This window comes from Tenebrio molitor, chromosome 1 (assembly GCF_963966145.1).
Source record: "Tenebrio molitor chromosome 1, icTenMoli1.1, whole genome shotgun sequence".
Lineage (NCBI taxonomy): Eukaryota > Metazoa > Arthropoda > Insecta > Coleoptera > Tenebrionidae > Tenebrio > Tenebrio molitor.
The window spans coordinates 23,749,496-23,766,136 of NC_091046.1; the positions used below are offsets into that span (position 1 = coordinate 23,749,496).

Below are 16,641 nucleotides of genomic sequence, written 5' to 3' on the forward strand. Positions count from 1 at the left end.
TTGACGCCTCGAACTACAGACCTATTAGCCTAACATCTCTTGTGGTCAAGGTCATAGAGTCAGTAATGTACGACCAAGTAATTAAGTTTTTCTCAGATCACCACCTTATTCCGTCTGAGCAGCACGGGTTCTTGCCGGGGAAATCTGTTCAATCTAATCTAATGTGTTGCATGTCCGAATGGACTAGAAGTCTTGATTCTGAACGACCATTTGATGTGGTGTATCTTGACTTCTCCAAAGCGTTCGACAGGGTTCCAAAATGCCGTCTTCTACGCAAGCTAAGTTATCTAGGTATTCGGGGTCATCTGCTTCGGTGGATTGACTCGTTCTTGAGTGATCGAACTTTTCGAGTTAGGATTGGAGGCGCGCTTAGTAGGTCTGTTGATGTTCTGAGTGGGGTGCCTCAGGGCTCCGTGCTTGGCCCTTTACTTTTTATAGCTTACACTGCTCAGAGGCTAACTCAGGATCTTCACGCCATTCACAAATGGTCCCTCGACTGGTTACTACCTTTAAACGTAGACAAGTGCACCGTCCTGCACGTTGGTAGAAGAAATCCAGGACATGCGTACTCACTTGAGAACATGAGATTGGGAAGTACTGACTCTTGCGTTGATCTGGGTGTTCTTATCACCAACGATCTTTCCTGGACAGATCATGTTCTGCGTGTCACCAAAAAAGCTAACTCGATGCTTTTTCTTCTGAGCAGGGCGTTCGCCAAGGCAAGTCCAGCGGTTTTCTCAAAGCTTTACAAGACTTACGTGAGGCCTTCCAACCTTCCAACGGGACATTCTGCGCCTGGAGGCGGTTCAACGTAGAGCAACCAGAATTCCTTTTGGTAGAAATAGACCTCCGTACCCTGAAAGGCTTGCTTTGATGAATCTCTGTTCTTTATCTGAGAGACGTAAACGCGGTGACCTAATAATAACTTACCAAGCCCTGCGTAGTGCTCATTCGCCAATTAAACATCTGTTCCCCCTTGAGACCTCAAAGCGTACGAGAGGACATGCTTTCAAGTTACTGAAAGATAAATTTCGCACATCTGTCAGACAAAAATGTATTACAAATAGAGTTTTTGACGACTGGAATGGTCTACCGGAGGAAATCGTTCTTGCCAGGTCCATTATTGTATTTAAATCTAGCTACGACGCCTATAAATTGGGAAACAGCAACTGAGTTTTAGAGTCCCCATTCATTGCATGATTTAGCGCGGGCATAACAGGCATTGCCTCTGCCCGCTCGCATCATTAATAATAATAATAATAATAATATTGCACATATCAACATAAGGAGTTACAGTCAAGGATTAATTCGCTCTAAAATATTGTGGTAAACGACATGGTTCTGCAATGTCTTGCATACAGTCAACAAAAATATAGGGTTGAAATCTTCTTAAAGATTAAATTTAGTCTATTTATACCAAATGTTTGCAGACCATTTGCTATATACTTAAGAAACAAAGTGATGCGATAATTGTTGTGCGGTCTGTATTTATTGAAGATCTAAAACAAAACAAACTATTTCGTGTTAGCTGCGCAATATATTCCACGGCGTCAGCGAAAGCCATTGAGCTCGGTAGTTTTACACTCACCTATGCTTAAACTGTAAATCTTTTTTCGCCAAATGTTTGAATTGTGGAGAGATGGCAAAATCTAGACATAACAAAACAATTACTTGTCACTTTACGCCGCCGTCATGAGCAACAAAAAAAAAACGAATAAAAGAGAGATGTGTCTACCTAAAACATCCACAAAAAATTTAAAAAAGTTTAGCTTCATCTGAAAAACAACAGCACAAAACCTGGATTGGTATCTGAATTGTACACTCTGTGTGTAAACGTATTACGAGTATATCTCGAAACAAAATTCATTTAAATAAAAATGCTTTTATTTAGCTGATTTTTCTTGACAACAGTTTATGAAAATTATATACATGATGAAACGGTAACAGATATATTGTTTAATATTACGAACTACGCAGTAATTTCTTCTATCTGATTAAGCCAGGATTGAGGAATATCGTCTATTAATATAAGATTTTGAGTGATGAAGTTGAAAAGCTCCACTAATTTTCGTTTCAGTTACAAGTTTAGTATCTTCTACCAATCTTCTGAAACTCTCCATTCTATTGATCTGACTACTGTATGTACGAAGTGTTCTCTCGGCCCAAGTTTGTGGGTGTGGTATTTCTCTACGTAGTCCCTTTTGTCTTTTATCCAAGTAGTCAATAACATCATCGTAATAATTGTGTCTGTAGTCGTATAGATACTTATATTGCAGAAATCTTGGTCTGTAACAAAAATATAACGTTATACTGTTATAAGTAAATCACTTTTTTAAGACAGTGCAGATGTAATTGGTTGCCTCCCTTCCGAACTTTTGAACCAGGCAAGATAGAGACATCGGACGAAAAGTTGTTTCGACGGTTTCAGGTTTACTACTATGTACATACTATAGTGTGGAACAAAATGATTTTCATCGAATTAGCTTTGGAATTTTTTCATAAGTAATACAACGAGTGGGTACGAAATTGCCAGAAATATTCGACTCAGTGAGCGAAGCGAACGAGTGAAAATTGTCTTAAAAGAAACAAATACGAGTGGTCTGAGGAGAAAATTTCTTGCAATTTCGTACCCACGAGTTTGTATTCGCGATGACAATTCACCGAGCGAAGATTGAAAAATTCTATGAAAGAAATACTTGAATAGTAGTTTGTAATTTAAAAAAGGTTGTTATACCGTGAGATCAAAAAAAAAATTAGAGTAAGCGCTGACCAAAAATTTCAGTTGGCAATTCGTTAAGATTTCAATTATCTGATGTCAGTCTTAAAAGTTAGATCCGTGATATTGAGAATGTTGAAATCTTGATTTTCATAAAACATTTTGTGTGACCTGTCGATTGTAAAAGAATTTCCTCATCTAGTGCAATGAAACAATGATATTTAAAACTCCCGCACCTTTATTTAACGCCAACGGTGAGCACGGAGCACGCGCACGCCGCTTGTTTATAAATCGATCCAACGATCATCATAATTTCATGTACAACAGACACATGATAGAGAAAAAAGTGCAAATCTTTTTTAAGGATAAGCTGAACTCTACCAAATGATAGGTTAGTTTCTTGGGTTCATTTCTACAATAATTCTTTGTTCACCCTCTTCAATATTTTCAGCTGATCTTTTTGTCGGTTGCCAACGGTTTACGCATTTGTAGCACAGTATACCTTCTAAGCAGTAGTCTCACTCGACCACTCGACGTCGGCACTTTGATGTTTTCTGAAACCGTTGTGCTTTCGCGCAAGTTACTGCGCAATGAATTTAACAGGCGTTTTACATGAAATTAAACGTTACGGACAGGAATTTAAATCGGGGGTATTGGATCTCTTATGCGCAGTAACTAGCGCGGACTTACAACTGAATACAAAGATTTTGCAGAGTGCGACTACTGCTTAGAAGGTATACTGTGTTTGTAGACTTTCTGGGCAAGTTGTTGGTTAAGTGCCTTGGAAGTCCAAAAACTCGAGGTGTCGAATAGGACCAAGCCTTTCTCCATTGCTGAAGAAACACCGGACAATGAAAATTTGTTGCTCTAAAGTGAAGATACATATTGTAATAGCAAATTTTAATAGTCAATAATTAATAATGACAATTACCATTGTAATGAGAATGAAATTTGAATTAAATTTTTCGATTTTTTTAAATTTTCGATCGCACGGTAGCAATTCGTCAATAAATAGTGAAAATTTCCGCAGCAATTTTTTTAAAACAAGCGTGATTGGTCCGTACCGACCAATTTCGTAAATCTGATTGGTCGAGAGAATGCGAGTTGAATTGTCACATGTCAATCTTTTTGCACCACTTTACGCTTTTTGAAGTAAAGTCCATTCACGTTGGATTTTCCTCTCAAGGTCAAATAATTAAATTTTTTGGCTCTGTAATTATTAATTAATTACATGCAGGTAAACACCGTACAGGTTGGATTGAACATTGCTAAATGGCATTATGTTGGTTAGCTGCATGTCAATTCGGTTTTCTGTCTAGTTCCGGTTGTTAAGGAGTCCAACACCAAGGTAGCCTTTATTACTCCGGATGTGCATATGAAATGTATGCAATACACCTGCAATATTTCAGTACCTACTTGATAAACAATGTTTTGGTTCTATTGAAGAATACGATAGTATTTCCATATGTAGACGATTATTATCATTCCATCTACGACCATTGTAGAAGGTTTGGACCAACTGCTACGTATTGAAAGCCCTCCGCAAAGATAACGATAAGTTAATCTCAACAAATATGCGTTTTTTCAACTAATATCAATAAAACCTTCAAATGTAGTGAAGCAAGTAGGTACGACAATTTTTAGGAGTCTGGAGATATTTTTGGAAACAATCGAACCGTTAACGAATACCGTAAAGAGAGCACTGACTTCAAGATCGCTGTTTAGACGCCTCATTGCCAACGCAATTACATACAGATGTTACTTCAATGTCTGTGCATGCGATTTTAGTACAAACGCACGGTGATGTCCAACGAACTGTGGAGTATTTTAACAAATACGCGACGATAGATCGGCTCCACCATCATTCTTACGAACTTGAAACTATGGCGGTGGTGTTGTCGTTATACCGGATTATCAAAAATTATCTTGGTGAAAGGTGGTCATGGATTGGAAAACGTCCGTCGCAACTTATTTCGTGTGTTTTGTAGGGTCTTGTTCCATACGCTGACGAACGTCATTAATAACTTCTTTGGTACGAACAATTGGCCTACGAGCACCTTTTTTTATGAGTGACAGAGTCAGAGTCACACAATTTGTAAGGCATGCATAAAAATCCTTCGGCATTACTGCAAAGTGTGGGAAGTGGTCTCGAAAATTGTCCAAGCATAAACGCCGACTGTATTCCTAAATTCCATTAACTTGCACACCAGTTCGAAAATAGGATTCAATCATATAATATACCGGGTGTATTATGAAAAATCTTTTTATAACTTCCTTATTTTTTATCCGATTTTAATAAATGATACGTCAAACTAAATCGTTTTAGAAACACTATAGCCCAACATGATTTTTTTCTGACATTATATTTTTTGACAGACCGCAGCTAACTTTGTTTTTTTAAGTTGCACTGTATATTTTTTATCTTTATTCTGATAGATGTTCATCTTCTGAATACACAAACATTAAAATATAAAATCAAAAATTTGTTTTTAATTAAAAAAAATAGAATGTGAATATAGAAATAAATAATGTTAAATTAGAAAGAGTTCAAGAAATCAAATATTTAGGAGTGATCATAGACAGCAAGTTAAAATTTCACAGTTATGCGCTATACTTACAAAATAAAATGTCTAAGAAAGCATTCTTTCTAAGCAGAATTTCTAAAAATTTGTCATCATACACTAAAGTTGTACTCTACAAATCACTAATAGCACCACACATTGATTACTGTTCATCATTATTGTATATGCTGCCAAATTACAGAATTAAGGAACTCCAAATTATACAAAACAGATGTATGAGAATTATACTGAAATGTGATAGGTATACATCTGTTCAATATATGTTGAATATACTACAGCTTATGGATGTAAAAACAAGAATAATTTACAATACGTTAGTAACTATTTATAAAATAAAAAATAAGTTAATGCCAAATTATCTGTTAAGTAAAGTAACATACTGTTACGATTTAAATCGCCGCGCGTTTGTAAATCTTCGCGATTTTTCTAGAATGTTCTAGAATCCATCGCGACGGAAACGTACTCGGACTTCCGCTGAAAAATCTGCGCATAGAGGGGGTGGAAGCTATAAATCGGGGGAACCAGAGACGGAACGGAGATTTTTCACGACCTTTTGCCGGTAGTGTTGTCAGTGCCTGGGGAGAGTCAAGGGGACAGTGATCGAGTGAATTTGCAGGACCGACGAGACGACGTAGTGGAGTTCACGAGGGCCGTTGGAGACGATTCGTCTAAGTACCACCGCCCACATCGCCAAGCGGATCACGGACTTCACTACGGAAGGTTCCAGACCGAACGCTTTTGCGGATCAGGATCTCGTCGGGTCCTGTCAGTCCAGGTCGTCCCCGGACTCACCGGAAGGTGCCGGATCTACCCTCCAGCAAGTCATGAGCAGTGGTGACACCCCATTTTCCACCGGCCGTGGCTTCCCAAAGTTTTGGTTGTATAATTTGTCACTCCGTCGAACTAATTGAGCGTTTGTATTTAACTATTGTCAAATTTCCCTTGTCAACTCATTATTTCGACGTGTGAATAGTTTCCATCAGTTGCATTTAATTTGTATATCGCGTTTAGGATTTAAAATTTGTTCGACTGTTAAAGTTCCAGTTTTGTCATAAGGCGCGTGATTTCAATAATTGTACTAACTTAAGAAAAAATTTCCTTATCAAGTCCGTCGGGTTTTTATATTCACGAACGATTATCAATCCGTGAGCGACCTCGCCAGGAATTGTGTATCGCGCTCACCGAACATTTTTTTGCGCGTGGTTCTTCACCGGTCCGTACCGAAGAAAAACATCTTAACTTCAATTTTTTTTTGGAGCGAAGAAAGACTTGGAGGACCTCTCCGCTTATGCGGGCGGCGTAGCCGAATAGCGACGTTACGTAGGATCAGTCGGCCTTCCTCTTTCGCTAAAGAAAGGAATTTTTTTTATTGTTTCGCCGGTACTCGTTTGTTGAACGTCTGGGACCCGGAGGACCCTCCGAAGAGTTAGGGTTATTTAAATTTGTACGCGCCATTAGGCTGGTCAGGCTTCGTTGTTTACTTTTTCATTTATATCATTATTTTCATTGTAGACATCTGAATAAACGATTAGTTGGAAGATTGTGTATCATTTCCCGTACTCCGGGCTGTTCTCACCAATTTTTCAGCTTCAGTCGGCGTTTCTCGTGGTTCGCATTGTAAACCGAGTCGAAGCCACGACTTGTTCGTTATACCCCTGAACATTCCGGATTTGTAACCGGTAACAGGGTTGCCCAGTTTCGGGAGCGTAATTTATAACGTAACAATACCTATAATAGTAACTTGCACAAGTATAGTTTACGAAATAACAATATGTTTAAAATTGACATCTGCAGAACAAATAGGAAATTCAATACTTTGTTTTATAAGGGATTATCAACATTTAACATGTTACCTTGGCCCATCAAAGAGTGTACAAATGTAAATAGTTTTAGGAAGGAGCTGATTCGGAGTCTGGGGGGGGGGGGGATCGGTTTCGGTGGTTGTGGCTGCAGGATTTTATTAAGTTTCTGGTAGAGTCCTGTGGTCATGGTTGCCGATTTCCTTTCGGATTCTGAATCAGTTCTTTTATATGATATTTTTATTTTCGGGATGTTTATTATTATATATTTTTTCGTTCTGTATTGTAGCATTTGATTTTATTTTTTTTTGTATTTCAATAGCGTATGCTAATAAAGTATATATTATTATTAATTTCCAAAAATCAAATAACCATAACTTTACTATAGCAAATGTTCGAAATTACCTCCATTCTCTCTAAGGCACATTCGACACCTTCCACTGACGCCCATTGCGGCGTTTAATAAAAATTCTGGTGGTATTTGTCACATACTGCTTCGATTTTTCTTACTAAATCATCTCTGTTATCGACCGGACTCAAATAGACATTGTCTTGAATGTCCATAGCTCTCTTTAGACACTGCAAAATTAGAACGCACTTTTATTACTGTTTCATGTGACTGCTTGATTTAAAAAAATACATTATTTTTTAATTTCTTTCTATGCATAAGCATGGTTGTTTACATTTTCATATTCGCAATAAAACTCTCTATAAAACTGAACAATTGATAGTGCAATTTGAAAAAAAAAAATTGACTATCATCTGTCAAAAACAGAACTCAAGAACAAATATTGGATCAATTTAAATTGTAATTGTTTGACACATCATTTATTAAAATCGTATGAAAAATAAGGAAGTTACAGCACCAAAGATTTTTCATAATACACCCGGTATATGTGCTCTGTACTGAAAACCATTATGTAATTCAAAAACTGTTTGACAGATTTTGATATTCAAAAAATAATTGACAGAAATGCTTCCATCTACAAGGGGTCGTTTTTATATTCCCGGACTAGGCACGAAAGAAAAAGATTAGAAGAGCAACAAAATATATTTTTCAATATAGGCCTCTTGCATTTGAATACGGGGATTACATCCTTTCAATAACATTTTTAATCCATTATAAAAATATTCAATTCGTTTGTCCGCAAAATGTCTTTCAACAGCCACTTTAAGTTCGTCATCATCCCTAAGCTTTGTACCCCGTAATGTTTTTTTGAGATTTGGAAACGCAAAATAGTCACAGGGGGCTAGATCTAGACTATAAGGCGGATTGTCAATTTCTACGAAGTCACATTCAGAAAATGGCAGCTTTTGACAATCTTCACTTGTGGACTGGTGCATTGTCGCGGAGCAACAAAACACCTTGCGTCAGTGTTCCGCACCTTTTCACTTTAATAGAATCTCTGAAGCGATGTATTAAGTTTGCATAATATACTCTGTCCACTCATAGATTGCTTGACATAAATATTACTAAAAATGTTCACTCTACGCTACAACAAATAGATCCGGCGCGAAATTTAAAAAAATGGAAAGAGCAGGTTTACACGTGATATTTTATTATTATTCTGCATGTTTGCACGTAGGAAAGACGAAAGAAAACTTCAGTATGGTAGGAGTAATATATTAGGTTTTGTTAATACAGGGTATTTCACGAGTGATAATGTCCCCGACGGAATTGAAAATGCAACCCACAATACATTTTTCGAATTTCCGAAAAAAGCTGGCTACTGAAATTAAAATTTCCAACTTTTTCCGGAAATGGCTAAACACAAACAAGAGATTATTTAATATTTAATGCATGAACAAAAATTACCTCTGTATCATTTTCGATGTTTGTAATGTCAGTTAAAGTGTTCATTATGCTAGATTTTTGAGACACGCACTCACTTCATAAATTCAAAAAAAATCAACAAAAAACCGCAACGGAACAGATCAAAACAGCAACACGATCAAAACTAATAACTTTTAAAACCAGAGAAATGCAAACAAAGCTCTAAAGTTGAAAAATCGGAAATCTAAATGCTTAAACCACTTGATAGCACTGACAATTTCAAGTTTGAAATGTCATATAATTTATTTTTCGCGTGGGTTTATTACAACCAATGAGAATCAGTGGCGCGAATGCTTCAAGCTATTACCAACACAATCTACGGTTGGCTTCAAAAAAACGAGACAGAAAAAGTTCTGTCAGATTTTATTAAATTTTTATAGTTTGAAACAGCCTTTTAGAATTTAGGTTAAAAAAACTGCACTTATGTGTCAGAAATACTACTGTCAAACAGACACAAATTGACATAAATTGACAAATTAACTTTCCAATTCACATTAGGTCAAATTTCATTTCCCGTTTTTTTTTTAAGCCAACTGTACATACCTAATGCTTTGTTAATATTTTAATGTAATGGTTTGGTGATTTTGTTATCTAAGGATAAGGATAAGGATATATAAGATCATACACGGCATTATTAATTCTCCCTTCTTGTTATCTCAAATTTATTTCAATGTGCCTCGAGCAAATCTTAGATCTGGTCGTTTTTTTTTATGTTCCGCGAGCAGTTACTAATATACTGTATCGTTCCCCTCTTTATACTGCCTGCATATTATTCAATAGCAACTGTAGTGAGAGCGATATTTTTGTGATTAGCCTTGGACAATTTAAGAGATTGATTACCTGCATTTCAGAGGTTTAATTGAGCGTTTCCCCGGAACGGGTACACAGTCACTTTTTGAGCTGTTGCATTGTATAACGCTGTTTACTGTTGGTTTTTGTTTGGGTGTACAACCTGTTAACCAACATACCAAATAATAATAATAATATTTAAAAAAATGCATTCTATCAGTGGACGTAGTTTACTCTCCTGTTACCGTACTACCCTTATTCAGAGAATCAATCATTAAAATTCCTTGGCAATTACAAAAAACAGTTGCCATTATTTTTTCTGCAGGAGGGGTGACTTTAAACTTCTTGGGAGGGCTGGAGCCCTTAATATGCCACTGCATTAATTCTTGTTTCGACTTAGGATCAAAAAGGTGGGCCCATATTTCATCTCCGGTGACAAATCGATTGATAATTAAATCTGGTTCGTCTCCACAAAGCGTCAAAAAATGTTCACACATTTCCATCCGGACACGCATTTGGAATTGAGAAAGCATTCGTGGAACCCATCTCGCACTAGCTTTTTTCATTCCAAGGTACTCGTGTAGAATTCTGAAAACCGTGGTTTCTGAAACTCCTAATAAAGGTGCTAACTGTCGCTCCTTTAATCTTAGATCTTCCAGTACCAAATACTTGGTTTTTTCGATAACATCCAAAGTGATCGTGTCAACAGGGCGACCTGGACGGAGATCATCATCCAGTGAATTTTCGACCATGCTTAAACAATTTTGACCATTCGCAAATATTCGCAATATTTCTTCCCGAATAATTTTTGGAGTTTTTCCTTGTTTTATTAGGAATTTTATAACTAACTCCTCGATATTCAAGTTTGTCCATTTTGATACATGACAGTACAAACTGACAGATGCAATTGATTTGTAAATTGTCAAACACGTTACTGAGGCATACAGAGAGCATTTTTTTAACTCTGAACATAGCCATTCATAGCCCATACTTATTCGCTATGTTCAGTTATAAAAAAACGTAGGTAACCAACGTTACGTCAATATAGCTACTTGACAATAAAAAAAAGACAATTGCTTGAATTATTATTGTGATGAAATAAATTAAATTGCACATAATACCTACCATGCCAATTGGATCATGAGAAATGTGCTTCACGTCACTTATTCCGATAGACCAATATTCCATCAATCGGAACAATTTTTAACATTATTTCAAAATTTAACCACGGATGTGTCGAGTATAAATTGGTTGCATAGCAAATACTCTCAATGCATTGACCTTCGTTTTTTAAAACAGAACATAGGGCTACGTTCAGAGTTAAAAAAAGCTCCCTGTATGTGATTAAGAAACAATATAATGAAAAATTACATTAAAATTGAAAATTGTCTAGTCCGGGAATATAAAAACGACCCCTCGTAGATAATTTTTAATATCCCGGTATAATTTTCACTTGTATTTACTTGGGCAGCAATTTACTGTGGTCACTAAATGAAGTGCGCTATGAACTACTTTTTGAAGAAGAACTTAGCCTCTAGAGTTGGAAGATAATCACTGAAGGTCCTCGCATTGAGTCGGTGCAAGATGATTAACTTCCGTCTCCGTGATATCTTCAGACAATGAGTCAGAAATCCTGAGATTAGTCAATATTTTAAGGAATATTATATTCCATTACAACAAGATATAGTACAAAGTGCCGAAAGAGAGGTTATGAGCATTACCGATGGTCACGCGTTGATAGATTGTTCAACCCCCACTTTGTAAGTTTTACATTATGAATTAATTAATATTTATTTTACCCTGAACATGCCACAGTGAGTAGGATTGGCCTAGTTATTTGTTGCTGACTATCTTATTTTAAATTTAGTTAAAAATACCATGATAAGAAACGATCATTTCACACACTCTACCCTGATTTGTGTAATTCCAGACCAATGAGTATATGCAAATTGATTAAAATTTTCTGAAAGATAAACAAAACAGATCGATTGAAAATTTTTCTGCTATCCACTGATCGAATGGTAATCCTTATTCCTTACATTCTATAGTGGAAGACGTAGAAACTGCATTTTAACTTTTCTTGATTCTGACGTTGTTATAAACTTATAACTAAGGTACATACATATGTACAAGCTTTATTTTTCTATTAATTCTTTAATGCCCGGTTTCTAAATCGGCTCAATAACTAACTGTCCGGTTAAATCAAGCGTTGCTATAGAAAACCTAGAAAGCAACCAATCACATTACATTACATGATTTTTGAATTTGTCTATTTTTTGTTTCCAGAAACCGGCCCTAAGTTAGGAACATATAAAACATAATAGGTATAGAGAAAGAATTATTATTTTTCTTTGAGGAGTTTAGGATTCACTAATACGCCTTACGGACAGATTTTCTTGTTAGTTAATGTTTTATTTCATTTATTTTAATTTTTTTTTGTAAGATTTCTTTTGTAAAAATACTTTTTAGCATCTTCCCTTTAAATATTATATGTAATGTCATTAAGACTTCTTTCGCAGTCAGTTCTATTCCTGTCCCTAAGGTTGTGTTTGTTACGTCTATTGTTGTGTTTAAAAATAGAAAAGCCCCCAGTAAAAAACTCGGCAACTAAGTATATATATAATTTACCTTTAATTTTAAATATTGTCTCTATAAATTTACTTAAATATATATTATAGTACTTTAAACGGTCACTGATATTACGTAAGCATTATTCATTTACTATTATAATTAGAATGTGGTATTCTGTTAGCTGTTGATTACTGTTTTGTCGTAGTTGTTGCGAAGGACCCAATTAAATGTGCCAAAAAATTTTGTGCGTGCCAAATGTAAAAATAATGGTCAAACAACTTAAACGAAGGAGTTAATTATCTAATAAAGAACTACATAGATCATTAAAGAAAAAACGTTTTAAGAGTGAACTGATTTTGAGAACTTACAAATAAAAATCCAAGTACATACTTGGTTAACGATTATAGCTATTTGATATTTTCTGGATAACGTTATTATTACGTAAAGACCGAACGAGAAAAGCTTCATCCGTTAAAAAAAGGATCATTCGAAGTTTAGCGTCCACATTAATTTTCAAATGATTATTTTTTAATGAAAATAAAAACAGTGTGGTTATTAGAAAGATCATAATATATAACATGCTAATTTATAAACAGAAAAATCATAAATACCTACCTACTTGATTATACTCATAATATTACGTTATTTATTTTGTTTATTATTTTTTGCTTAACAGAAAAATTAAACAAGTAAGGTGAAATTTAATAATAATTTACATTTAGCTTTTTCATCATAAATAACATGTAATAAATGGTGCGCGTTGGGATAGCCACTCAAATTAATCATTGGTCAAGAAAGCGAAAGCTCCCTATACCCCATTAGGAGTGAAAGGACATAGAAAGCGAGTGAGATACAGAGAAGTATATTCAATCGGTTTTTTAATAAATGTGCGAAATAAATGAAGCATTTCTGTAAGTAAGGTCAGGGGGTCTTATATATGTTTTTAGTTCACATTTTACTTTAATAGATTGATTGAAAATATATTATGTATAGAATTTTATGGTGGAAAATTTCATTGAATTTTTATATATTTTTTATTAATAGAAGATTATTATAAGTATGGATATATGAATATTTCGCAATAGTAACTTACCTTATCCAATGTTTAAATAACAACAGCTTATCCGGATCAAGATATTCTTCTTCAGCTATTTCTCGTTTTTCTTGTTCAGGAGCATCCTTAGCTTGAGCATCATCTGCTGGAGCTTCCCCTTCTTTAGGGGTAGCAGCAGGCCCCGCAGAAGCAGCTTCGGGTTGTGACGGTGGCGCATCATCACCTGCATCAGTAAACCAGTCTCCGCCCTCCTCGTCCATGATTTTCTAAAATTTATAATAAAATGGGAGTATGATCTAAAAAGATGTTTAACACTAACCAATTACTAATTAGTTGAAACAAAAATCGAATGAAAAAACTTTTACAAAGCCTGATGATCTAACACTTCGACTGTTTTAAACGGACTAGAATCCTCCCCGCCAAATTATTCGTTGCCAATCACATTGGTGTATCCTTTATTTATCCCTGCTAAAGCTGTCTTAACCCTGTTGACCCCGGACACTGAACAAAAACACACGACAAACGCAGAGTCTGCGTTAATAATGCCAGTGTGTATTTATATTGGATATTTGAGTCACGCTACAATTGCTTGTTACTATTTTAATGTTTTACTCATTCGACGGTTTATTAAAATAAATCATTAACTTTTGCTGCTTAATAATGAACCTCGATTCCTCTTAATGTCAATAAAGCTATAAATTATTTAGACATTGGCAGCATGATGTGATTTTGGCAGGTATACTATTTGTGTCGTAGCCTTAAACACATAAATAGAGTAGAGATGGCATTAAAAGGCAGTGACAATAATGTGATACGTGAACACATGGATGACGTATTTTTGAAGAAAACAATAATTAAAATAGATGACGGTTTCTAAAAATTCAAAATTATTAATTAGTCTATAAATTCCTTAACATTAATTATTATCAAATGATATTAATTTATCACATTCTCGATTTATTACAAATTATTTCGTATTAAGTTTTCAAAAACAACGTGCGGTTACCGAACATTAATCTTTATTACAGGTATTATTAATAAAAATTTGGAAAGCCCGTAGTAAATTCTGGATGATTTCCAAAAGTTGTCCTGTAAAATGTTTTCTCGTGAAATAACAATTAACTGTTGTTGATTCAGTAAATAGGTATATTTAGAATAGGCGAAATTCCAAAATTAACTATAACAATACATTGGAATGTAAATGCCTGTTCCTTATTTTTTTGTAGGTACATACATATGTATGAGTACCTATAAAGTCCAATTAACAGAGAATACGACACAAAGATTTGTCAATGAATTATTTACAGAAATCAGGTTAGATCTAATATTTACACGTTAATTTAAATAAACAATAATTTAAATTAAAGAGATTTGGTAAATTTTGCAAATAAAAGAAATAGGTATGAAAAAAATATTTGTAAATAAAAGTAACTCTTGCCTATACTCATTAATGAGCACCAGTATGTCTCCATAGTTATGGTTCATTTGACCCTTGAATTAAAAATTTCATTTCAAGAGAATCCAGAGTACCCTAAAGTGGGTATATAGCTACAGTTTCGTCCAGAGAATTCTTTTTATTACCTGAACGCCTGAACCTTAAAATCCCTTACCTGCAAAACCGACGGTTTTGTCCAAGCTTAGTTTTAGGGCACATACGAGGGGTCGTTTTTATATTCCGGGACTGGGCCATTTCCAATTTTAATGTAATTTTTCATTACAATGGTTTTTAATCACGTATACCTTAGTAATGTGTTTGATAATTTCGAGAACAATTGCAGCAGTATTAGTTCTAATATCTGTCAGTTTGTGTTGTCGCGTATCAAAATGAACAAACTTGTATATCGAACAGTTATAAAATTCCAAACAAAACAAGGAAAAGCTCCAAAAATTATGCGTGAAGAAGTATTGGCCGTATACGGGGATGATTATTCTTCCAAATCGACTAATTGCGAATGGTCAAAATTGTTTAAGTATGGTCGAAAAATCACTGGATGATGATCTCTGCCAGGCAACTGTTTTTTGTGATTGGCAAGGAATTTTAATGATGATTCTCTGGATAAGGGTAGTACGGTAACAGGAGAGTATTATGCAAACTTAATGCATCGTTTCAGAGATTCTATTAAAGTGAAAAGGCGCGGAAAACTGACGCAAGGTGTCCCGTTACTCCGCACAATGCACCAGTCCTGAAGTCAAGATTTTAAAAAGCTGCCATTGCTGAATGTGACTTCGTAAAAATTGACCATCAGCCTTATAGTCGAGATCTAGTCCCTTGTGACTATTTGCCGTTTCCAAATCTCAAAAAAACCTTAAGGGGAACAAAACTGAGGGTGGACTACGAACTTAGAGCGGCTGTTGAAAGGCATTTTGCAGCCAAAACAAATTAATATTTTTATAATGGATTAAAAATGTTATTGAAACAATGTAATACTTGTATTCAAAAGCAAAAAGCCTATATTCAACAATATATTTTTCATGCCGCCGGCCGCTATCGACGGTTTTGCATGATTCAAAATCCGCCGGGAACGTAAAATTCCCGGCCTAGTACTTACAAAAGTGACCTTGACTAGAGAATGGGCAGGCAGCATTGAACGGACTCCGTTTCGGCGCAGGGACGCGAGGGTCGCGGGTTCGATTCCACTTGTGAAACAAATTTTTTACTTTTTAAAAATGATTTAAATTTGTCGGCATGAAAAATTTTGGGGATTACACGTCCAGAAAATGTTTTGCGAGTGCTCGTGTTGCTTCGCCTGGGCTAAACCGCCTCGGCTACGCAATATCACTCACACTCGCAAAATATCATTTTCTGGACTTGTGATCCAAATAACTATTTGTTGCTGTTCTAATCTTTTTATTTCATGCCTAGTCCGGGAATATAAAAACGACCCCTCGTACACTTTCGTTTGGAAGTACCTGTTGTAAAGGAAATAATTGTGTACCTACCTCTACTTATATTAAAAGATGTCGAGGGATAGGGTTTGCAATGAAAATAAAGAATCTTGTAAGGATATTCAAATCATCCCTGTTACCGCCACCCTATCAAGCACGAAGAATGACCGGAAATGAAACAAGAAGAGACAGAATCAATAGGAATGCAAGTGGAAATCAATGTTGGCAACACAAGAATTTATTCAACGTACATACCACTGAATAACAACTTCAACGGAAAAGAACTCGCGACGAAATGCTAAAAAATGGCACACCGACGATAAATAGAAGGAGATTTAAACGCGAAAAACAAATCATGGTACAGCAAAACAACGAACGTAATCGAAAAGTGGCAATTAACAGCAATGGGA

General features: G+C 35.5%; 1 protein-coding gene and 1 long non-coding RNA gene across 3 annotated transcripts; one reads left to right on the forward strand and one right to left on the reverse strand.

The window, feature by feature from the left end:
* Positions 1–1,866: 1,866 nt before the first annotated feature.
* On the reverse strand, positions 1,867–16,387 carry fln (flightin). Of its 2 annotated transcripts, none has more exons than XM_069042126.1 (3): positions 16,286–16,387; positions 13,385–13,611; positions 1,867–2,286 (listed from the first exon to the last, which is right to left on the reverse strand). In XM_069042126.1, exons 2-3 carry the CDS (start codon positions 13,603–13,605, stop codon positions 1,995–1,997), a joined length of 513 nt encoding a protein of 170 aa, XP_068898227.1. In that variant the 5' UTR covers positions 13,606–13,611; positions 16,286–16,387; the 3' UTR covers positions 1,867–1,994. The 2 variants fall into 2 exon arrangements, with proteins under 2 accessions (XP_068898227.1, XP_068898218.1); XM_069042117.1 differs by lacking the exon at positions 16,286–16,387 and adding an exon at positions 13,665–13,892.
* LOC138126359 (uncharacterized) lies at positions 2,615–7,969 on the forward strand. Its single transcript, XR_011157778.1, has 3 exons — positions 2,615–3,107; positions 3,168–4,652; positions 4,705–7,969. It is a non-coding gene; the product is annotated as an uncharacterized lncRNA (long non-coding RNA).
* Positions 16,388–16,641: the final 254 nt, after the last annotated feature.

Coding starts and splice junctions, on each gene's coding strand:
- fln (XM_069042126.1), bottom strand. CDS start 13,605: ATGGACGAGGAGGGCGGAGACTGGTTTACTGATGCAGGTGATGATGCG. Junction 2,287..13,384: donor TTATTTAAACATTGGATAAG/GTAAGTTACTAT, acceptor TTTTTGTTACAG/ACCAAGATTTCTGCAATATA.